This window comes from Myxocyprinus asiaticus, chromosome 4 (assembly GCF_019703515.2).
Source record: "Myxocyprinus asiaticus isolate MX2 ecotype Aquarium Trade chromosome 4, UBuf_Myxa_2, whole genome shotgun sequence".
In the NCBI taxonomy this organism is placed as follows: domain Eukaryota; kingdom Metazoa; phylum Chordata; class Actinopteri; order Cypriniformes; family Catostomidae; genus Myxocyprinus; species Myxocyprinus asiaticus.
The window spans coordinates 51,075,794-51,101,408 of NC_059347.1; the positions used below are offsets into that span (position 1 = coordinate 51,075,794).

General features: G+C 38.1%; 1 protein-coding gene across 9 annotated transcripts in view; it reads right to left on the reverse strand.

Moving 5' to 3' along the window:
* Nucleotides 1-25,615, reverse strand: part of LOC127435282 (autism susceptibility gene 2 protein homolog) — a 483,349-nt gene that overhangs the window by 10,083 nt on the left and 447,651 nt on the right. For 6 of the 9 annotated variants that reach the window (XM_051688652.1, XM_051688677.1, XM_051688637.1 and 3 more), the window contains 5 exons: nucleotides 7,733-8,099; nucleotides 7,151-7,410; nucleotides 4,944-5,200; nucleotides 1,055-1,105; nucleotides 727-822 (listed from right to left, as the gene is read on the reverse strand). In XM_051688652.1, the coding sequence (XP_051544612.1) occupies nucleotides 727-822; nucleotides 1,055-1,105; nucleotides 4,944-5,200; nucleotides 7,151-7,410; nucleotides 7,733-8,099 (1,031 nt within the window). Of the gene's footprint in view, nucleotides 1-726; nucleotides 823-1,054; nucleotides 1,106-4,943; nucleotides 5,201-5,327; nucleotides 5,489-6,214; nucleotides 6,254-7,150; nucleotides 7,411-7,732; nucleotides 8,100-25,615 lie in introns of all 9 variants that reach the window. The other 3 variants (XM_051688662.1, XM_051688645.1, XM_051688687.1) reach the window with 3 other exon arrangements.

Here is a 25,615-nt window from a genome sequence, read left to right on the forward strand (position 1 = left end):
TGCCTCTTTGGATAATCTATTAGGGGAGAAAGTGGCAGTGGTAGATATCTCAGGCTGCCTTCAGTATAAATGCAGCTGTGCGGTATTTGAGGGCACCATGAATACTAATGGTAAGGTGAGGCGGGGCTCTGAATCAGGGTACATGCTACATTTCCACTCACTGATATAAAAAAACATAAAAGCCAACATACAATGCGCATGATTCTAATTCTAATAATTTAAAACATTTAACATCAAATAGAATGCAATTTTTCCTTGTTCACTTTTAATAGACTGTGCAAGGTAAACACTTTATTCTGTACCAGAGCCCCTTACTTCCTTATTTTTGGGCTTTTTGCCACTTTCATGGAAAGCTAGATTCGAATCTGCATCTCCCCAATAAGTACTTAAGCTTAAAATATAGAGAATATGCCCTAAACTCTAGTAACTGTAACCAAACTCTTTAAGAAGAGATTTAACTTGCAACTTAAATTGACAAGTTTAATTTTCTGAAATAGAACTTAAGGACAAATTTACAGACTGATCTGGCCAACAGTTAATTTGTAGAAGGTTCTACCATGAGATTTTTCTTAAGGCTCATATCTATGTTATCACACTGACAACCTGGAATTGGTTGAGAGCCGTATATTCCACTGCATCTTCCTTGTTCTGCTCAATTCAAAGTAGCTTAGTCTACATTTCCACATCAACATAGTATTAAATGAATAGTGTGAGCTGAGGCCTAACCTTTGGCTGGAAGGCACCTTGCAGCGAACTGAAGGGCCCTGAATGTGGAAGCAATGGAGGCATGCCCGGCATTGTTGGTGGGTAGGAGGGAATTAACTGCAGAGAAAAAAAAAAAAAGATTTTAAGTAAAATTCTTCTACTTCAATCATCTCTTTAAGCTTTAATAACTTTACAACACTGCTTTGAAGATTACATCAAACCAAGCATGGTTAAAAACATGCAAAAGATTTTTAAAAATGTCTCTAAATCCAAAAATGTTTACATAGTGATCTCTTTCATCTACAGTCAAAGCAAACAGGTTATGCAGTCAAAACAAGTTGACACTTACATTTGAATGTCTCAGGAAAGGATTGTCCAGCTTTGGAGCGTATTTGTCGAACTAGACAAGGAAAGAGAGAGAAAATAGAAAGAGAGAAGAAGAAGAAGAGAGAGAGAAAGAGCACAAATTAAAAACATATCAACAAAATCAAAGGCATCTGCAACCAAAAACATGAGAGCTTCACTGCAGTGTGCTTACATTGTCAAATAAAAAGCAGATGAAGCTCAAATAAATTACACCCTTTTAATAAAACAATTACACAGTAAAGCAGCCATTCACATGAAAGAAAACCACTGCAGCCGCAGCTGGCACAGGCATCAGAGAGCAAACCCAGAGTGTGGGAATATGTTCACAAAAGACTCAAACCAGATTGCTAAACAAATGAAAGGCACCCTTCACTTCCAATTACATTCACATGAGCCACTCATTATGTGATAGTGTCATTTCTTTATAGTTAAGAAATATATATATAGAAAAGTTATTACTTTTTCAAGTTTTATAACTAGCCAAGTTGTAAGATGTGAGAGTAAAATTAGTGGCCTAATTATAGTATAAGCAACTAAAATTGGCATGTGAATGTGGCAGTGTGCTGATGTGATTCATGCTTAGTTAGAAACATTCATATAAATGTAATTAAAAAAATCGTACTTTTAATCTTTTACATTTTCATAACTTTTTTATTATTTTTCAAAAATCTATTTAATAAAACAATTTAAGAATACTTTTATAAATTATTTTATAATAATATCTAATATTCTAAAATTAAAACAATTGTTTTCATATTTTTTTAATAACTTCACAAATTATTTGTACATGATTTTTTTTCAATTATTGCATACATCATTCAATGTTATAATTTCACTGCCTCACGTTTTTAGACATCAGATATAGCTTCACAATGAACAGAGGCCATCCAAGTTTGCTATCTACACATATAAATGGAATTAACTCATGTTTAATCATGGTCAACTTCTAAACTGCAGTAAATGAAGTATATTGTTTTCAAAGTGTAAATCATACTCTGTAAGACAAATCACATTGAGCTCAAGTTTTCTATCAATTAATGGAACGACTTTCACATTTATGGGAAGATCTCCGTTGCTTTAAAATCCATATAATTGCAAGTAAGTGAAAGTGATTTCTTTAAAATAAACACACAAATCTATTACAAACCCTCTTTAGTGCAGTTTTTACAGAAGCTCACCATCTCAAGTCTCAGGTGATGGTAATAAAAATGGATAAGCTCTCAATGCATGTGTACGTTTCTTTTTTTAAAAATTTTGATCCCCTTTTCTCCCAATTTGGAATGCCCAATTCCCACTACTTAGTATGTCCTCATGGTGGCACGGTTACTCATCTCATTCCGGGTGGCGGAGGACAAGTCTCAGTTGCCTCCGATTCTGAGACGTCAATCTGCGCATTTTATCACGTGGCTCGTTATGCATGACACCGTGGAGACTCTGCATGTGGAGGCTCATGCTACTCTCCGCGATCCACACACAACTTGCCACGTGCCCCATTGAGAGCGAAAACCACTAATCATGACCACGAGGAGGTTACCCCAAGTGACTCTACCCTCCCTTGCAACCGAGCCAATTTGGTTGCTTAGGAGACCTGGCTGGAGTCACTCAGCACACCATGGATTCGAACTCGTGACTCCAGGGGTGGCAGACAGCATCAATACACGCTGAGCTACCCAGGCCACCATGTGTACGTTATTTTGAAAAACAGCAGTGCTTAAACCACAGCCCATTCATGGTACAGACTTTTTATTACAACAGATCAACATGCATAAGCTGCTTTTATCTTGAAACGTATGAATGTGTGGTGATAATTAGCCTAAATCAAACACAGGAGTTTGCCCTGGCTGAGAAAATCCCTGATCTGGTTTGCCTGCTCGTTGCACTTCTGGGTCTCTTCTTAGGGCTGCACGCCTTTTTTATGGTTAACACTTGATGAGTAAATCCAGCAAAGGTTTATGGTTACACACAAAAAACAGTGCTTTAAAATTCACTGCCCCAGTCTATGCTTTATAACAAACAGCTCAATATTATATCTGTAAACAATAAAATCGTTATATTGTTTTTCAAGAAATGGTAGGAAAAGAAAGAAAAAAGAAAGAGACATTATATGAAGTGTGTTACCAGACATTATATGATGTGTGTACGTCAACATGAAACAGTATTTACTATTGCTGTTATTATTGTAACGGTGACTCCAGGCAGTAAACCACAACACTTTCCTGTTTCCAATGGAAAGACTCTTAAGGCTGAAACATACTCTACGCAAGTGCGTGAATGCAGATGCTTCTAGCTACACAAGCTTGATTTCATGCATAGTTGCATTCTCAACGTTGCCACAAGGGGACATTAGAGTGAATTATTTGCTTCTACAGTGAGTTTTCTCTTTTAACTAAACTACTGTCATGGCAGAGCAACAGTTTGAAGAGAATAAAGTCAATATATTTATAGCAACTTACCTGAAAAATAACTCATCCTGTTTAATGGCACCGACTTCTGAATGTCCCCTTGATTACTGAGGCTTGTTATGCCATAGTAACGCAAGATCGCACATTGTCAACCGAACTGCACATTGGCAATTCAGTGGCTTAGTGCTCGTGTCAGTTTATGCGTACTTGCCTGAAGTATGTTTCTGGCCTTAAATATTAACCTATGCATGCCAGAAATGCTTTAGCAATAAACCATCATATCTACATCTTTCTTAATAGACAAACATCAATTTAAATCACATGGTGTTGAAAGAAATTCAACAATGTTAGTTTGGCAAATAAGAAAGCATAAAACATTTAAGGAAGGTGTGGTGGAGTGTATATCATTGAATACCAGAGATAACACATTTTCATCATGTATGCTATTTGAAAGCTTCAGAATCTGATTAAACAAATCTATAACCCACAAAAGACTACAAGCAGCAACTTACAAAGCATACAGCATGTTTAGCATTAATATGTAAGCAGATAGTAATATCTCATGGTTCAAAAATGCTAAACAGCCTCAAACTTTTCATCTCCTGATCTGACATAATGCGATACATCTTTTGAATTGGTTCATGGTGAATGGTAGATATGATAAGACACTCTCATTCCAGTCTGAATACGTTTCAGAGAACACAATGCATTTCATATGTCTAGCTAACTTTGAGGAGCTGAATTTATCTGATTATAGGCTGCCAAAGTTGGCCTCTAATAGCTGCTTTGCACACGGAAGCAATTACACTTTATCAAAACAACCCTGTTGATGTCATGACTTTCATCTGTGGTAAGGTTATTATGTTTTGACCGCAAGCTTTAAATGTGTCACACAGAATGAGTTCTGTCTGTATCTCAGTCACGCCACAGGGCCTGTCTGCCTCCTGTTTTTTCTCAAACAGCCCCCAGCACTCAGAAAAATCATCATGTTGCTCATATGAAAGAGCTACAATATTTGTGGTTGTCATGGGACAATAGTTTATCTTGTTAGGATGATGGGTATCAGTTATGTCTCTGAAATGGTGTTGTAAAACTGTTGTAACCCCTTGGCCTCTGTTTAAGATTTGGACTGGCTTAGCTTTGGGCCTTTTAGGTAGTAGGCAATAAGCATTACTACATAAACTATATGGCCAAAACTATGTGGACACCCAAAACTTCACAACCATGGGTATTAATAGGCAGTTGGTCTTCCCTAACAGCTTCTGCAAAGGATTTCTTCTAGATGTTGGAACATGGCTGTGGAAATTTGCTCCCATACTTTTGGCCATGTAGTGTATTATTTGGCGGATTTAAACAGACCAATCTGTATAAGGCCGTTTAGGATGGGGCTTGTTGATAGGTTGGGATGTTTTAAGGGGGAATGAGGAGGTAGGAAGGGAGTAAAATCTATCTGTTTTTACTTATCCTCACATTTCTGGCTGGGGTACACACCATGGGAGGTGCGGTGGGCGGCCCAATGATGGCTGCAGGGGGCAGACTGGCGGGGAAGGGCGTGAAGGTGTGCTGATGCGTGTGTTGGTGCATATGCTGATGTTGGTGAAACTCGGCCCGGAGGAGCGACACAGGGGCCAATGGTGACCCTGTCACCCCTGGCGCCGTCCCCCGACCTCGCTCTGAGCTCTGAACCAGGAAGCGGTTGTTCAACTCCTGCCGCAGAAGATCATGCTCTGCAAGAAAGGAGAGCGAAGGGGGAAGGAAGGGGAAAGGGGGCGGGACACAGGAGGGAAAGAAAAAAAGGCACGGGCGGCCAGTGAGTTCTCACAACAGCGGTAAGAAGAGAAAGAGGGTAGTCACCTGGCTTTCTCTGTTTCTCCAATTCAAGGTGTGAGGGTTTTCTACGTGGGGACTCATTGGTGGAGGTAAGAGAGTTGCCTGTGACAATGTGCCAATCAGAATCCCCGAATGAGGCTGGCAATACATGATTGGTTGGTTGAAAGATATCAACAGGCTGGTATCTAAAGACAAGAGAGAACCAAGAGTCACCTCAGCAGAAAACACACACACTTGACCCGACATACACTAATTCTGATACTCCCTTGCGATTTAAGACTTTTCTACATGTTAAACACATTACAGTTTGAATGTGCATTGAAGGAACTTTAAGAATCTTTACTCGTACTTGCTTGATGCTTTTAAAAGACATCAATCTATCAAGTTATGCTTTCAATTCAGAATGTAAACTTGTTTAATTATGATGAACAAAGACATCAAGCTAAATACAAAAAATAAAGCAGGATGACTTTGTTACTTAAGACATGGATGCAGCTATTTAATTTTTCAATATATTTTTATTTATTTCTTATTTACTCATTCAGATTAGCATGTAGCACTAAAGTGCCTGGATTTGGCATTAAAATGCCAAGTTATCTTGGCAATTATCAACAAAAATACACTTACCGTACAAGGAAAGGCAGAGATGAAGAGGGCAGGTATAATTATCATCTCAAATTTTGAAATTACCATAAACTGTATCAAATTTGGCATTTAAAGTGATAGTATTGTGCTTAAAATAATATTAATACTAAAACTAAAAAAAGCCAATGCACAATAACTCTGCTGCCGAAGTGTCCTTCTGAGAAACAGGCTGAAGATATTAGAAATGAACAGTGTAGCTGACATCATTCTTTATTACATAACAACAAGGGCCAACTGGATATAAGACAAAGTTTTCAGCTGCTGACCTCTGCTGCATGCCCCATCTCGCCTCAATCTTGAGAAATCTTGAAAAGAATGCAATTTAAGAGCAAGGCTATTGTTACTAAATACTTTGTACAGAAAGCTGTTTTTTGTATGGGTCACTTGCCAAAAAGCAGACATAAAGTAACTGAGATTACCACTCAGGTACTAACACTACAGTGTGCTTTTTTAAGACTATTAACTGGGATCAATTAGCATTGATGCATTTGATGTACAGTATATGACCATGTTCTAACCAGGTGCAACATGACAAGTTTGAAATTCAGCCAATCAGAACATATTTGATGTTTAATAAAAAGTTATGTGGAGCTGGATTTTGGACCAATGCAATTTGACTGTGGGGGCAGGGCTTGCCAGTGCAACACCACAGAAACTGTAACCAACAAAATGACTGACAAAATGCTCTGTCACTCACTGATTTAGCACGTCACGCCTGGTAAAAACATGGTGTATGCATTTACCATGTTTATAATATAGTGCTATTTAGTGCACTGTGTGTATTATTTGACTTTGATATACAAATACAAGCTCTTAAAGACACAGTTCACCCAAAAATGTAAATTTACTTACCCTCATGTTCCAAACCCATTTGAATTTCTTTCTTCTGATGAACGCAAAAGGAGATGTTAGGCAAAATGACAACGTCAGTCACCATATAGAATAGAAAAAGATGCAATGAAAGTAAATGGTGACTGAGGCTGTCATTCTGCTTCAGATTTCCCTCTGTGTTCCACAGCAGAAAGAAAGTCATATGGGTTTGAAACAACATGAGTTTGAGTAAATACTGAGAGAATTTTCATTTTGGGTGAACTACTCCTTGGGCTGAGTAAAAAGTGGAGGCTTTAAATAAAGCTCAAATTAACAGTTCACCAAAATATTCTCAACCATATACAGTTTAACTTCTAGTGGAGGGTTCTTACCTGGGTAGGGTGGTCCGGCAGGATGTCCTGGCACCACCAGGCTGTTAGTCGGCAGGGTGGGTGGAGGAGGCAGTGTGGCAGGGGTGGCAAACATGGCCGGATGGCTGGAGAGGTGAGAGGGTGAGTGAAGGGAGTAGTGGGAGGTGGAAAGTCCGGCTATGGAGAGAGGCAGAGGAGGAGCAGGAGACGGGAGGCCGCTGAGATGATGAGGGGAGTGACGCAGGTGGTGTTTGGGTGGAAGAGTAGATAAGTTGCAGTTGCTGTGATAAGGAAGGAATATGAGAAACAATATAAATATTAAAGAAAGCAGCAGTTAAAAAAGCAGTTCTGAAAATGTAGTGATATATGCTCAACATTAGCAAACAGATTAGCATAGCTCTGTTCCAAAACAAATAAGCTGCCTGGCTGTCTGCTGTAGCATCCAAACTGAAATAAGTGTCTGATTTGAAATGCACTACACAGGCAGCAACTTCACAAAAATAGAGCTCTGCATGGGAGAGTCAACTCACAATTCATTTTCAAACAGTCTGACATTAGCAGGTTGCTAAGATAATTATATGATACTCGTTTATAATTATTAACCTGATGTCGTGAAGATTGCTGTATGGCGAAGGATGATGATGACTGATGATTGGCCGGGTGTGGTGCGGCGGGGGTGGGACTCTGTGCTCTGGTGGATTTGATTGGTTCCTCAGGAGGGGAGGGGTCGGAATAGGGGGCAAAGATTCCTTCTTGATACTGAGAGGGTTTGGGGAGATAGGGTGTGGTCTGGGAAGGGGGGCTGCCGCCGCAGCAGGGGCAGGAGACCCTGTAGGGGGCGATGCAGGAGTCGGACTTGAGATCGGCAGGACAAACGAAATGTCGTTACTCTGTTCTTGGCTACGCTGAAGTCCGGACACTTTGGTCGATGTGCAAGTTTTGGACCCGAGATTCTCATTCGTTGTCGTAACTGGAAATAAACAAACACAAATGAGGCACAGAATAACATGAGGATTTTGTAAAAATATTTACAGTTGATGTCACTGTCGGGCAGACTTCTAAGATTTGAGACTGCTGTTGGACTATGCATAGTTTACAATGCCGGTCTGTCTTCAGCGTTTTCCCTTGATTCAGTGCTTCAATCACATCGTTACATATTACTCTATTTAATTCTAGATAAGCAGGCTTACATGCACAGCAATACTGCTAACTAATAAAAATCAGCTTAATAATAATAATAATAGAAAACAACGAAAGAAACCCGCATTAAAAATAAATTTGAAATCATGGGATTATTTGCTGCTTTTGACATCAAAACAAAAAAGGCACATGCACAACACTTGCACACATTGGATAAGCCAGTAAGAACAGTGGCAAAGGTGTTTGCATGCAATGTGAATTCGGGGTAATTGGCAAAAACCTACGTGTGCCGATCAGTTTTTGCTTAAACCGTTTATTACTTACCCTGCTAAAAGAACACAGTTTATTGCATTTACATGACCTTACATGTTGTTGGCTTAGGAATAATCCATGTAAGAATGTGCATTTAAATGCGCTTATTGTGGCAAGGCTGGGTTAACAAAAGTGTATTAAATTGACACCATATGTATACTTTCGGAAACCAAGAGAACCAGGTTTGCATTTTTCCAATATAATTGTACAAATAAATGATGACTTCACTGATCAAATATAGAAAGCATTTAAAGACCATACTTTAGACAACCACACTGCTATACAATTTACAGACACCCCCCACCCCCAACCCCAAAAGCAGCAGACCTCTGGCATTCTGGATCGTACTGAGCATATTCCTTCTGTGCCAGTGGATTCATAGTGTAAAAATACGAGCATCACAGGGACATGTAGACAAGGAATGCATCTTTGCCCAGGTGTATGCATCTCAAATAAATCATCTCAAATCCACATGCAGTTTGGCACAGGTGTAGACATGGAACCTATAGCGTGAGATCGGTTTGCTAATCCATCTATTAGTTTGCAGCAGGGTGAATGGCAACCGCCTACACTGCGCAGCACTGGCATATGCCATGGCACCATGCACTTCCACATCTGTCTGTCTCTATCTTCCTCTCTCTTATCTGCCCTTTATTGTTTTATCCCAGGTTTCTTTTCTTTCTGCATTTCTTTCTCTCTCCACGGGTTTTATGAAGTGTTTAACCAGGTCATTTTCATGCTTGACTATAATCAGATGATCCAATTTTCTGCAAGCAATCCAGTCAGAATGAATAAATCAGAGCTAATTAAAGTTAAATGCCGTTCCCATTCATAGATTTACAGAGCACACAGTCTGCCATGAAATAATTATGTTTCAATTGTGCTGTGAAAAGGGATCATGCACCCTTTATAGTGGCCTTTCAGAGTCCCCCCTCGCTCTCTCTCTCTCTCTCCCTTACACTTTCGCAAGAGTCTTTGTACTGAGGAACTTCTGTTTTTTCTCAGAATTAAGTGCAAGAGCAGCTTTTAGCCAACAAGTTTTATAGACTACAGTCTTTCAGCATTGATAGAAGAGTATTCATGACAATCCTATGATGTAACCACAACTTCAGGATTGTGTGTGTGTGTGTGTGTGTTTGTTTGGAGTGACCAAATGTAATTATTTAAATATGGACTATTAAAAAACCTATACTGGTCAACCACTGATCTAAAAATCTCTACTAGGGAAGGGGGCTGTAGATATCTGCATACTAGTGTCTATCCAGGACAACACTGGCGCCTTTATCCACAACCAAACGAATTATTCAGGGACAGTATAATATGGTGTCTTTAGGAATGGAAGTCCTAGTTAAAAAGAGCCAGTCGGGGCCTGGGTAGCTCAGCAAGTATTGATGCTGACTTCCAGCCCTGGAGTCGCGAGTTCTAATCTAGGGTGTGCTGAGTGACTCCAGCCAGGTCTCCAAAGCAACCAAATTGGCCCGGTTGCTAGGGAAGATAGAGTCACATGGGGTAACCTCCTCGTGGTCGCAATTAGTGGTTCTTGCTCTCAATGGGGTGCGTGGTAAGTTGTGCATGTATCGCAGACAGTAGCATGAGCCTCCACATGCGGATTCTCCGCAGTGTCATGCACAACGAGTCACGTGATAAATTGCGTGGATTGACGATCTCAGAAGCGGAGGCAACTGAGACTTGTCCTCCGCAACCCGGATTGAGGTGAGTAACCGCGCCACCATGAGGACCTACTAAGTAGTGGGAATTGGGCATTTCAAATTGGGAGGAAAGGGGATAAAAAAAATACAATAAAAAAAAGCCAATCGCCTTACTGGTAAACACATTGCCAGTTAATTTATTTATTTATTTTCTCTGTAACGTGCATGCACATTAGATGGACCAACCTGAAAAATATTTTATTTTTAGTGTTTAGTTTATTTTTTATTAACTTTTGTGTAAATGAATGTTTTATTTATTTATTTATTTTTAAATCTAAAATACATTTCTTTTTTAATACTTTTATTTATTTATTTTATTTTTATTTAATGCAGCCAGTTCCTTATGTGAAGCAGTTTAAGCTGCATTTGATCTATGAAAGGTGCTATACAAACAACATTTATTATTTGATTTGACATTTGTCATTGAAACAGTTCCATGATGAACAGTTTTGGAGATTCTGGTCTTCCTTATTTAAGTAGATAGGAGTTATGAACTAGATATACGCAGCTATATGTATGACTAGAAAATTGCAGCCATCTTGAGAATGTCTCCAGGTCTTGTCATTGAAAGACTTTGATATTTTGTCATCCAATAAACAAAGAATGGAATGAAGAGCAACCATCCAACCACTGAATTATCATTATGCATACTTTACTAGCCAGAGCACTAGAATAAAACACAGAAAAGAGAGATAGAGAGGTAGAGACAGGGAGAGTTGTTTAAGACAATGTGTCTGTTCCAAAGTTTAGTGAGCTGCCTCACTGTCTCCTCCCTATATAGGCAGCTGTCTTCTATGGCAGCATCCTAAATGAAATTATCCATAAGAGAGTGATTTGGAATGCTGTACATAGGCGGCAGCACAGCGCATCTTTCAAGAGTGCTTCTCACGCACAGTGCACGGGACAATCGACTCACAACTGATTTCAATACAGGTGATGTGAGAGAAATGACACGATCCTCTAATGAGCATAAATACTCAAACACAATTTGGGTAAAATAGTCGGTTTTGTATCATTTTAAACTGTTATTTATCGATACTTTTCTGTATTGAATGGATTATAAGTATATTTATAATCTAAATTTCTCTCACTTTGTCCGCCATCTTGAATTTTTTTTCTACCCTGGGGAAGGATACATACGATGATACCTTAAAATTTGGCCAAAACGAGATATCTTAGGAGGCAGCATAATTAAGATCTTCAGGAACAGCCTTCGCGTCAGGAGCATGCCTATGATGTCTTAAAATGCAGCCTCCGGAGGATGCTCAATAGGTTTTGGAACAGTCCCAATATCTTCCCCAGACCACTAATCAGCGCATTTAATGCAGCCCACATTTCTAACAGCTTACTGCAACCTCAGACAAAGCCTCTGAAAACCTGCAGCACAAACACTCTCTCCCTGGCCATTAAAACCTCAGCCCAATGCTTTTAATGGAATATCTGCAGTGCATTAACATACCAATTAATCATTAATGGACACCAGTAATTGAGGGATTAATACACAAGCCTGAGTTCTTGACATATTTCTCCCTTGGTATTCACTTGCCAAATGTGATGCACCTTCAAATTGAGCTCACGTTTAGAGATGCAACATGTTAAAGGATGATTTTGCCCAAAAATTAAAATGCCGTCATAGTTTTACTCACCCTGGTGTCTTTCCGATCCAAACCTGAATGACTTTATTTCTTTCGTGGAACACAAGATGAGAAATTTTAGTGAAATTTTTTTTTTTAATTCATCTTTTGTGTTCCACAGCACAAAGATGTCATACAGATTTGGATGACATGAGGATGAGTAAATAATATTACTTAGATAGAAATCTATCAAGTTGTCCTTTTATGATCTGATCTGAGATTAGTTCTGAAGGTGTTCTTGGAACAGTAGTGGTTAGGATTTGTTGAGCAGGGGATTCGTTCAACATTAGCGTAAAAGGAGAACTTCTACTCAATATCTTGGAAAGGTCTAAACAGATGCACTCACAGATAACCTTGTCTGCTGCCTTTTCCGACAAAGCACGGAGAAGGAAAAACGCTGCCCGTTGGTGATGTTGCCTTGGAAACCAGTCTCCGAGGCACGTTCATGTGGTGAAAGCAGACAATGGTAGTCAGATTCCTCAACTAGCGGGCTGTGGCACTTTAGGCACAATGGGTACTGTGCTATCTCTTAATGATGATTCTAATGGGCCACAATGGCAGCCAGCAGGCAGGACAAGACATACAAGCTTGGCTTCTTTCTCATTAAAAACGGCCTGCAAATGTCCCAGCATCAAAGGGACTTCTCCACAAGCGGCCGTAATCATTTAGCAGAAAATGACACAATGTCATTTGAAACGAGCGGTTGGGCAGGCAGTGTGGTGATGTCATGCTGTTGGCAGGGATACAGCAGGGTTTGGTAGAGGCTGTGCATGGTCTTAGTATGGGCAAGGTTGTAACATGAGAATTTGTTGTCAGTTTGTGGTCACTGTAACTGCGAATATGTCAACCTCACTGCATTCATGCTGGAATAGTGATGGGGAAAGATGGCTTTTTTTTTTTTTTTTTTTTTTAAAAAGCTGCCACATTGAAAGATGTATGGCTTTCAATTTTCTTAAAAACATCCAATATTGTGGCTGTTGGCCCTGAAATTCTGTCTAAGGAATCTTTTAATGAGAATGCAATGCCAAATAAACATGTAACTCCTTTAACTTTTGTTTTTGACAACTGACAGGCCTCATGGCAAAAATATTTCTCTGAGACAAATAAATAGAAGACCTCATTATCCACCACCAAGGTCAACGATAATACTGTTATGCCTGTTAACAACACAACCATACAACACACCAACTTCAGATATGCATATCTTGCTATGCGGCTGCTAAGGTGTGTTGCATGGTTTTTAGCAAGCTTTTATGCAGTTGCTTGAGTGTTCTAGGTAGTTGCTATTAGAGGTCGACTGATATGTTATTTTTTCCAATTAATTGGTTCTGATAGTTGCTGGCAAAAATGAACGATGATAGTTAACATAGTTTTTTTTTTCATGGGTCGGCATTGAAGGGTTCTAGAGAATGAGTGCAGCCACTGGAGGTGAACTATGAACAATCACTTTGTGAGGATTTGCTGTGTCTAAATGTGACTTAATTGATAATATTCATCCTTATTTATCCATATTTTTATCCTCTATTGCATATTTTATTTTAATCAGACAATCATCAGGTGTTCTAAATTGAGGCATTTACAACAAGTAATCGCTGATGATCTGCTTTTAATGACTGATGATCTACTGTTGATGAATTACTGCTCATATATGACAATGTTTGCTTTATAGTGTTTATACTGTAATGTGTTGTAAATTATTGTAAGAGCACATATTTAGTGAATGTTAAAAGTTCCACATTGTCCACAGAGAAGTCCCACATAATACACAAAATCTCCATTTTATCTGGTTTACATTGGGAATTTGATTGCACAAACTGCATCTGGGATTTGATTAATTTTGGACTCTTCTTTGGAAGATACTAGTAGAGACATTTTTTAACTTTTATCAGCTGCCAGGTGAAAACCACAAGTCTGCTTGCTTAGAAAAGTAATAGCACTAGTGGATTAGTGGACCAAGAATGGATTTTGCTGATACCAATAACTAAGGTGGTGAAAAGGGTCGATAACGGTTTAATCGGCCGATTGTTTTTAAAATCGCAGCCCGTTTCCAAAGTCACTTTTTTCTCTGCATGCCCTTGCTTCGATTTAAAACACTTGATTTATCTAATCAAAATAACAAAATATGCATTGAAGTGGGGTTTAAAATATGGATGAATATTGTCAGTGATGAGAGATTTGGATACAGCAAATCCTCACGAGGTGTTTTTGTCACCTCTAGAGGCCACTGTTATACTATAAAACCAAGTAGTTTTAACTGTAGAATTGACACGTTGTTTTAATAATAATAATAAAAAACTATCAGCACTATCAGCATACATTTTCGCCAATATCCAATAGTTCCAAAAAGCAACTATCAGCACTGATTAATTGGTAAAACCCATATATCGGTCTACCTCTAAAAAGCACACCTCTTGCTCGACAAGCCACACGATTTTAGGTATTCATGTCTGTAGCACAGACGGTGTGCGATGAGTTATAATGATCCTTGCCTTAGCAAACACCGCTAATAAGAATATGCAATAATTCCAATAATTTTACAAGTGCTTCTTCTGAAATTAATTTTTCCTGCTATACAGTGCTCTCCAATCATTAGCCTTGAACAGAGTGGCGTTTTCCATCTGTAACATAAAGCAGACGCAACAAAACAGACCCTTAACACTGAGTGAAATCACAGCAGTGCTATTAGACACACAGACAAGAGAGCACTCAGGAACACCCACAGATTTGTAGAGGTCGAAGGTCACATTCAGAGGAGGGAGGTACACTCCCTCGGGACGTGTTGGCATCGCTGTACACCAGATGACAATTCAGCATACTATTGATCTATTCTCTCCCCATGCTGTATCTCTCATGGTACAATCCCTTAAAGGATCACCTACTTCAGCAGGAACCTCCGCTGATGTAGACAGGGGGCTGCGCTCTAATGACGGATGGTTCAAGCAGAAGCAGGGTGACCCCAGCATCGCCCCACAGCTGTCCCACTCAGATATCCTTGACCTTTAACCTCATTTCAGGCTCAGACAGCCATCATGGAACATCTGGAGGGCTGCCGTACTCTACCCATATTACACACATACACTAACACATTAGAATGATGAAAGTGTAGACAGATGGCTCTGGCTACCAGAAGAAATTCTTTCCTGCATTCTGAGACGTCTCATTAGAAGACTCCACTTTTCTGATCCTCTTGTGGTCTAGACAAGTGTTTCCCAACCTTTTTTTGGCGTGAGTACCCCCACAGCACCATCAGTAAGGCTCAAGTACCCCTTCACTGACATAGAACCAAAGTACAAAATGAAAAGTTGCATGTTATGATGTTTATTCATCAACAACAACAATCAAATGAGCCGTGAAATGCTCAGTAAGAACAGACTAATGCTGTTAATAATTATAGAGGGGAACCTTCCAAATTGGTACACTGCGAAATACAAATTTTACAAATTATATTTTATCATTAGTTTTTCATAATTGTGGTAGACAATATATATTGTAAGGCCAAAAAGTTTATTGTTTACATGCACAATTGGTATTTACAATGAACAAGCAATAAAATGGCTCTTTAAGAAAATCAGTTTTGTTTTGGTTGAGCGTATATTAATGAAAGTGAAGTTTCATGGCTTCTTCTTTTTTTATATATATAAATAAATGTGTCTTTGTTGTTTTTGATCATCATCTGACTGTAAAGAACAAAAGGGGTATTAAAAGAGACATAATTCAATGACGAATGGCTTGCGTGGATCTCGTCTTTGGACACGCAAAAAACAGATAGAGTCAAACCAAACTTTAACACTCAATATACAGCAGAAGGATCTCTGTGCTTAATTTTGCATATTAATAGACTGATCTTGAGATTTTTAGAATCAGTGTCGAGATCCTTCAATTTAAGATTGGTTGGGAATCACTGGTCTAGACTTGTGTAGTAATAGTAATGGCACATATTTACTGAAAAATAACTCAAAGACAACATCAACATCAGCACCTTATATCCAGGGACACACAACAGCTCATATAAGGGCTTCCTTCAAAATTAGTCTAGCTGTAAATCATGGCTGCATCCTAATTGACACTTTTTTTTCTAAATCATTTTATTTTTCAGCCATTTGTTTTTTATTTGATAAGACAGGTGTGATATAACAGGTAACAGTGGGCAGAAGGTGGTGTGGGAGGTATTGGGAAATGACCTAAATCAAACCTGGGTCATCTGAACAAAAGCGCCACCATGTCACATTGATAAACTGCTGTGGCAACTTTGGTCAGAGACTGTATAAAATAAGATGGATCACTGGTATACTTATGAATGGGAGAAATCTTAAACACTGACTATGGCGGCTCTAAGAATGGAAGTCCCGCCTTACACTTGAAAGAGCCAATCACCTTTTTGACAGAGTCTGTCAGCTATCATCGAGAACGTGCATGCGCATTAGCTGGATCAGCCTGAAAAATAGGGCTAATTCATAATAATTGATTGCTGTCAGATTTTATTTTTGATTTGAAATCTTGATCCAAAATTTTTGAAGATTTCAATCTTTCCCCATTCAATTATATAGGAGCTGTACTTGTATCAACAGAAAATAGCATCCTGCAGGCTGCCCAGAGCCATTTCAAACATGGCCAACGAGTGACCCAACTTCCCTTAAGAGACTTTGCTTTGGTCTCACATTCTCAGCTATTTTTCTAAACGTCACTACTACGAACTCTTTCACAGGTTTTGTAGGCAAATTTAGCCAAAAAAAGTATGCACAGCTGCACACTTTTAAAATCCAAAAGTACAAGGACACCATCAGGGCACCTTTGGAATACTATTTGAACACGCTAAGATTTAAGACAAACTAGCCTAATCGTAATCTCACGTACTATACTGTATATTAGGCTACTGTGAATTGGGATGCAGCCCATGTCTAGTTCCAAACCACTAATTCGCTGCCCCGTTCAACAATGATATTCTTAACCGTCTCCTGTTGCTCATGCAAATGGGAGATTATGGATTTACGTCTTCGTCTGCTTCTGTTTTTTATGTAAAAAAAAAAACAGCTCATATGCAAATGAGGTCTTAAGATAAGGCAGCAGAGGATGCAAATTCTCCTAAATGACCAGGGGCCATAGCTGCTTATTGCATACACGCACACAGCTCATTTACTAGGCAAACTCAGTGGTGTAAACTTTAACTCTCACACAAAATGAACAAAATAATAAAAGCATAATACATAACTAACAAACTAACGGCCTCCTCAGGCTGATAAAATCAATAAAAAGAATAAGACGCAGGAGTTAATCTTCTGAGCAGGTGCTGCATGGAGATGTGACATGTTTTCCCAGATCGGCTGCATCCAGACAGGAGATTCTCTCCTCTTCACCAGTCAAATCCACTGGGATCTGCATTTCATTGTGCCAACAACAAACAGTGAATGCCAAAACATCTAAATCTCAACTAGGCGGCTTCTTCTAGCTGATGAAAGAGATGCTGGCTTCAGAGATGTTGATTATAAACCTGAATATCATTGCTGCCAGATTGTGATAAATTATAAATAATTATGAAAGGGAGAGAAAAAAAAACCACTTCATCTGGGGATATTGGTATCAGCCATAATCAACTTTTTTTCTAATAACAATAACAATATTTTTAATATAAACATAAAAATACATATAATCTATATCTTAATATATATATTATATACTTTATAATATTTATATATAATATTATAATAAATATTATAAAGTACAAAATAGATTTAAAAATATACATTACATTTAATATATTTTATAAACATTTTTAACAATAATCTTTTGATACATTTAAATGAAGGTAAATATAAAATATGTATATTTTATAATATATATTATAAACTTCATAATATTTATATTTTTTAATGTAATATTATAATATAAATGTAATATAATAAACTAATAAATCAATAGAATAGTTTCTTTTGGCCAGGTTTAACAGTACTGAAGTTATTTTCTACTGTACAATAAAATGTTTCACTGCCTGGTTTCAATTTAAGCAAGTGGTTTCACTTATTGTTTTTTATTATTATTTAAAAACAGGCTAAATGGTACTGATTTATCTTTTCAGACATCATATCAGTTATAGGGTATAACAAAAACAATTATAGGCTATTAGGATTGGCCAACAAGTCATTATCCATTTATCCCTGATTCAATTTGTTTAACAATGCAGCACTGTGTGGTATTATGTGTAGTTACAAATGGAAAATACCATGTTATTATCTACCCTGCAGTCACACTCAGTTTAGTTTTAACTCCTCTGAAGCCGTCCCTACTGAGATCACAGACATGCAAAAAAAGCCTGTGTTTTTCAAGACATTTTAAGGGCCAATTACAGCTGGTGCAAATACATCGGTCCTCTATTTCTATCTCCATTCAGGATAGGGCGAGGTGGCACCAGAGATCCCTGGGTGTTAAGCTGCAACATGTTGGCTGATGAAGCCCACACAGAAAATCTGTGAGCACCTACTGTTCATTTCAGAGATCTGGAAGCGTTCCGTAGCCTCCATGAACCACTGCTTTCCCATGCTGGGAACAGACTCACACTGTGCCCATATGGCTCATGCGGCATATGCCATCCTGTTCCATGCCATGCGTGATTACTGATGGACAGAGTGAAGACTGGGGGAAATTGTGTCTGGGCTGGATGACTGGGTTTATTCTCTATCCCAAACTAATACTTCAGAATTTACTACATTTACTTCAGAAGCAAAGTTGTGTGAAACTTATTCATAGGATACATCTTGATTTTTTTTATTTTATTTATACTTAAAACAAGAAAAGGACAATTTGCCAATGGGCTAGCAAAATATATCTGAAAAAAATATGATCTGAAAAACTTATCTTGTTTAAAGGATGGTAAGCAGCTTTACTGGCAAGCAAGACAAAACTACTAATCAAGTTTTTGTTTTTTGCAGTGTACAGTAATTGGATCTGACTTTCAAAGTTGTGAAAAAAAAAAAAAAAAAAACGTAATATTAATATTAGGAAGTATACTAGACTATTTGACGTTATTGGTAATGGTATGCCGTACATTTGAAGTGTCCATTTTATGATGATGATAAAAATACAAGCTCTTCGATAATCTATCTGTGCCTCTGATGTGGGGTGGGCATTTTCCAAACATCCCAGATTGTTTGTGTGGTACCACGTTGTGCCCAAACGGCTCATCATTTCATTAATTAGCTTGAGCTGCACGGCTGGCAAACGCAGCAGGCACGGCGGCAGCTGTCTGGATTGATTAGAGAAGAGGACCCAGCGCTGCAATTATCTAGATGACTGCAGACAATGGCTGTCTGCTCTAATAAAGATTCGTCTTACAACTCAGCATGGTGTTGGAATCAGCAGAGACTCAGTCATACGAAGGCCAATACAACAGACAATTCTTGACTCTTTACCCTTTAACATTTGGAGTCAAAAGCCAAGTCCAAACTAAATATGAAAACCACCCATAAGTGGCCACACAATTGTTTTTTAGCTTAAGAGGTCAGACCATAACTTTTGTTTTTTTGTTATAAACTTCTATGAGGGTTAGGATTAGTGATAGATCGATATTTGGCCAGGCATTTAATCAGCTGATTCTTGGCCATTTTTAAACTACTGGCATTAGCATCAGGTACCTGTTTGGACAATTAACAGATGTGGTATTTTCTGCTGTCAAATATTTTTACATTTTTGAATGAATATTATGTAAAATAAGTGTTCATTTAAGTTCATTAAATGTGTCATCACTTTGTATTAGATATACAGTATAAGACATATATTTAGATATCAGTATCTGCATTGAAAATCTATATCAGTAATCCACTAGTTTAGATCACATACTCTTTTATGAAGTAAATGACTGCTTACAGCCTACTATAACAAACATTACCATAGATATCATGGTATTAAAATGTATGTTTTTTTTTGGGGGGGGGGGGGGGGGGGTTTGGACACAGTACCATGGTACAATACTATGTTTTGTGCAATGGTATTACCATGTTTTTGGTACCAAGGTACCACAGTTATAACATCCAATATCACCACTGAACCATGGTACCACTACAGTACCTTTTTGTAAGGGTACAAGTAGGGCTGAACGACTTGGACCAAAAAATCTAATTGCGATTAATTTGAAAAAAATTGCGATTGCGATTTGAATTGTGATGTGATAAACCTAGAACAAAAAACATGTGTGATTCCTTTTAATCAAAATGAAACCACGTTTTTCCCATGCTTTACTGCTGACCGGAATACTGTTCTAGAGAGGGGGTTCACACTTGAGTCCTCTAAAAAGAACCAAACTTAATAAATAAATAAATAAATAAAACAGTGAAACAAAAGGGGGAAAGCATCACAATCACATTGCATCTGTCTGCTTTGTAAAAAAAAAGAAAAAAAAAAAAAATCACATTTGTAAAAGGGTCAGTTCATTTTTTTATCATTGCTTTTTGGAAACCCAGTCAACTTGAATATTATATTATTGCAATAATAATGATGTTAAGAAATTATTATAGAAAATATTATTGTATAAGTATAATTATCATTATTACTATAATAATTTACTATTATTATTTTTCAATAGTAATTTATTTCTTTAATTATTTCTTACTATGCAGTCTGGTTAAGCCCTCAAGATTTTTTTTTTTCGGTGGAAGCTTTTATTTTGAAAATTGATGGGACAGAAGTTTCTGTTGTTTGTAGTTGAGTTGACAACAGCCTTTTAATGTAGTGAAATTCTTTCATCTGCATTGCTGTCAACAAAAACCTGCTCTTATGGGATTATTTTGAATGTGTATAGTAAATTGCAGAGGCCAAACACAGAGTTATGTGAAATTACGCTAATGTGCAATTGAAGTAAATCTGGGGCGCTTTAAATAATGCGCACAGCGCACATTAGCACACCGAACGCAGAGCACATCTGCCACTCAGGGCACCACATAGACAGAGTTTGTGTTTATGGAGCACAAAACCACTCTGAAACCACATGTGTAATACACTGGTTCCTTTTATATGTATTTAAATGAGCACTACACACTACGGACAAAACAGCCATGCACAAAGGCGCATCACAGCAGGCAGCACGTTGAGACTATATATTTATTTAAATAAATTGCAGCCCTTGCTTTTATTTAAATCGCAATTTACATTTTATTTTAATTAATCGTTCAGCTCTAGGTACAAGGTAACATGATAACTGCCAAAGAACTGACGACTTTAACTAGAAAAACAGCTTTCGTTATAGAACATTCTGGAATGGCAGCCTATTCTCTCTGCGGTTCTATGGCTCTGGTTCCCTTCCAGCAGCCTCTCAGCCTCGCTTCACGGGGCAGCACCAGGCTCAGCATGGGCAATAATTCCACCTCAGCATGCCAGCTTTATTTAGCTGCATAATGCCCTTACAAACCCAACAATACCTCTTTGTTACCCTGCAGGAGAGCATCCTCTATTAGCACTGCCAGCTGCTTTTCCCCTGATTTACAGGCTGCAGAGAAAAGCTGGAGGTGAAACAGGAGGCGTTAAAGGGAAGGAATGAAAAGAGAGAGAGAGAGAGAGAGAAAAAAAAAAACAGGCCAAACAACACAGGCAAAAGCCATTTGGGTTATTCCGTTTTTTTTTTGTTTTTTTTTTTTGCCACGGGAGAGTATAAATAAAAGTCCTCTCTAACAAAGCAATCAGGCCTGAACCTGCTTTAGACCTGTATGACACTTAGTGGATATAATATCATCTTTCAGCAAGTAACTGATGACTTTTCAGTGGAAGGGGAAACGGATGAATGGAAATCAATCAACGGCCAAGTAGCACAACACAGGTTTGAAAGAGCTCTTGTGCTTTCTTGCCCTGACTCCATGTACCTGGAACTGGATTTTCTATCACAGTGAACTCGCAGGAACAATCGTAGTGTGACAGGCCTTCTTCTGTCACACCTGACTTGTTGTTTTGACGTTGCGGCCATAGTGGCATGGTGGTGTAAAGACATATTGTAAATATTTTCATTTGGATGTTCCTTCAAGTGCTTTTCACTTAACCACTTTTAGGAAAAAAATGCATGTTGGACGGAAACTGTTTTGCTTGGTTTAGCGTGCATACACACATATCTCACGTGAAGGTGCACATGTGGACGATCACAATTTCTGATTTTTTCCCCAAGTGTCTTATGATGTTTTTCTACCCTAATGACTCACCTTGTGACTTTATAATGAAATAATTCAGCCATCTCGGGGCAAAAGGATATCTCGACATCTTCATGCTAAATTATGCTGCATAATCTTCTATAAGCACAGTTGATTGTATCTTTCCTAGCGTAACTATGGAAAATAGATACAACTTTAATGAAGAAAGAACACGACATGAAATGGGGTCAAGCGACAGTCAAAGAAAGGATTCTTGCTAAGTATTCTTCTATGCATTCATCGCTTTAAAAAAAATAAATAAAAAAAAATAATAATCTTAAGGTCTTAGTTTGATCAAAATTCTCATTGTATAGCCTGTTTACCTCTGTTCTTAAATGTTCTGTTTCTGCATAAAAGCATTCCTTCTTCCCACCGCAATCCTTCACAGATGCTTGGAGAGCATTATGTCCCATTAAAGAGCATACAGGGCATGTATTATTCTGCTGTTTCTACGAATGCTTTCAGGAATTGCAACGCCTGAACACCACAATGGTTCAAGCTGAGATTGCATCGCAGGTGGATAGATTGTACTATCTTTCCCACAGAACTATAGAAAGTAACAGGAAACAATATCAATAACTCTTTTTATTTTACTTAAGGGGGGAAATAACCCCTAAAAAAAACATGGATTGTCTCTCCTCAGTCTTACCATTCAATGTATATCCTTCAAAGGCTTATTTTCCAGTTAGCTGAAGATAAAAATGAGGTGGGGGAAGGTGATTCTGTCCAAAAAGCTTCCATATTACAGAATTAACCGACCAACACAGTCTAAAGCACAGTTGTTTGGGAGGAAGGGGCCCTTTCCAAAATACATCACTTCTACATGACACTGCTTTAAGAGGCGACATCTGAGTGTTTACAATAGCCAAGCGTGTCCTTTCATGTAGGCAAGGGCTAAATTACAGCTTTGAGACTCTCTTGTTCAACTCAGCTGAGACTCCTCGGGTTGGTTTGACACCGGGATAAAGACATAGGATAAGGTTGCAGGGAAATATCAGGTTAGCAAACCCACACACTACTTTGAAACTTCTTCAATCATGCAAAAACCGGGCTAAACACAATGGGGGGGAGAAGTTTTTTAAAGCCTAACAGAAGCTGTTGGGGTTGAAGAGCGATGGTACAAAATGAATTTTTTAACAGAATTTTGACTACGAGCGAAACGTTTACATAACGTAACTGCGTAATTATGTTTATGTAAACGGTAATGTTTCATCGGCTAAATGATCGAGACCCAAGTACACAACCGTACGACAGATTCAGTAAACTGTACTTGTATCCCTCACAGCCTCATTTTTTATTCCCAACAAATTCAATATGGCTGTTCTGACTAAGGCCTGTGATATTTAAACATTTGAGCTCAGACTTCAATCTATCTGTGTAGACTATAAGCAGTTCAGTAGTGCGGGAAGTAATAAAAGGCAGTCTTAAGGGGCAAAAGTTTTGGAAGCTTGCCAGTAAAACTAATGGAGACAGGCCTTTGTCTTGACCTCCAGCTCTGCTCAGGGGGACCCGCTCAAACATGCATGTCTCCTCTAATTTCCTGTTACAGCTCTTTCGCACACACAGAGGCACACACAATAAATATACATACTGCCTTAATACATTTGAAGGGTTGCACAATTTGATTAAAGGTTGTGTTCAGACTGGACCACAGATAATGGCCAGACATAGAACATGTCATTTCAGATGGACTCGCAGTGTAATTAATAATGCTCGCAAAGGCGAGCATCATTATCAGTATTGCTCATATTGAAGACCGCTAACCCTAAGTGCTAATTTTGGTGCATAACTTACCTCACACTGTTTGTGCTATGGACATGAATGATGCCTTAAATCAAGCAGCTTGATTGAAGGAGGTATCTGAGCCATTTGTACACACCAGATTATTATACAGACTTGGGGGTGGGCACTTTTAACTCAAGAACAACCAACAAAAGGTAACTAAAGGGGGTTTACTTAATGTTTAATTTGAACACATGTGGTGTAGCTTTACAAAGATTGTTTTGGGCATTTTTGGCCATGGCTATCCTAAATGCAACCTCTAAAGGAGGGTTCCATTTATGTCTCCAATAACAAGTGTGTAAGTGCAAATAGGCCAGCTAAAAGCCTCACACTAGAGGGGCATTTTAAAGGTGGTTTGAAAGTGAGACCCAGGTGGTTAATTCTTGCTGAAGAACCTCTGGGCCATACAAATGTCCTCACTGCTTCTGGTTTAAATTCGTGTTAGTGAAGTTAAATCCATATCCTCGGGTAGATCTTAGCTAGCCATGTATATGTCCACCAAAATCTGGGTCTTCTGTACTCTGTGACATGCTTCCAATTTACTGCCAATCACACTTCAAGAGAAACCTCCAATACCTTAATCCAACCCCATCTAAAAATCTACAGGGATCCATACCTGACTTGAATATGGTTATCTCTTGGATATCTTGGATTAATGAAGGAATAAAGTAAGTGTGTCTGATCCGAAAAGAGACATGAATTGTTTGAAACTAGGGCCGGGCGATATGGCTAAAAAAATTGTATCTTGATACTTTTCAGCCCATTGATAATATTCAATATACATCTCAAAAATAATGTATTTGCTTTGAAATGGCTTCCAATTAAACCATCATTTCAACCAAACAGCTATTACACTCAATTTAGAAGAATAGATTCAAAATGTTTAATGCATGAAGCAAAATCTAGTTAAAAATAGTTTTTCTTTAAATGAACACAAGGAAAAATATGTCATTATTTTCATTTATATGCACGAATATGCAACAATACATAGTAAAAAGTATTATTTATCTACATGTATTTTAACCTTTTTTCTTTTCTTTTTTTTTTGTTTTTTGTTTTTTGTGAACGAGCATTGTATGCAGTTTGTTTTTATAGTGTAATACTGAATAATTATTATTTTGAGCATTACATCTGTTCAAATCAAATCCCTTTATTGTCACTCAACCATATACACAAGTGCAACAGTGGGTGAAAGTCTTGGGTGCAGTTCCAAGCAACACAGCAGTTGTTTTATACAACAGTAATATATTGCTGTTGTATTTACTTTATTTTCATCTTGAGCCTTTATTTTGGCAGAAAAAACAAAAGTGAAGTGTGTTTTTGGGCAAATAGTTCTCTTAACACAGAAAGAGTACATTTTATAAAAAGCAAACTTTTACCACTTGTTTGTCTGAATAGTAACATGTGAAATGATAAAAATGTGAAGCCTTTATATGGAGTGTATATATGTGCATTACTCTAATGCCGTCAGTATTGGTTTCAATGTAAGCTCTGGGTGAGTGCAAATGTTTTTTTTGTTGTTATTTTTATATCTTTTTTGTTTTCCATTTTTATTAATGCATATTGTTCATTTAACCCCCCCCCCCCCATTTTAATTTATGTGTAATAGGGTACTAGTTTTTTGTGGGTTAGAGTGCTCGACTACAAAATTACTCGAAAATACCCATCCCTACTCAAAATATTTCACAAGTCGGTGGCACACAAAAGCAAGGCCAGGGCTGTACCTGCTTGTCTTTTCCAAACCTATTT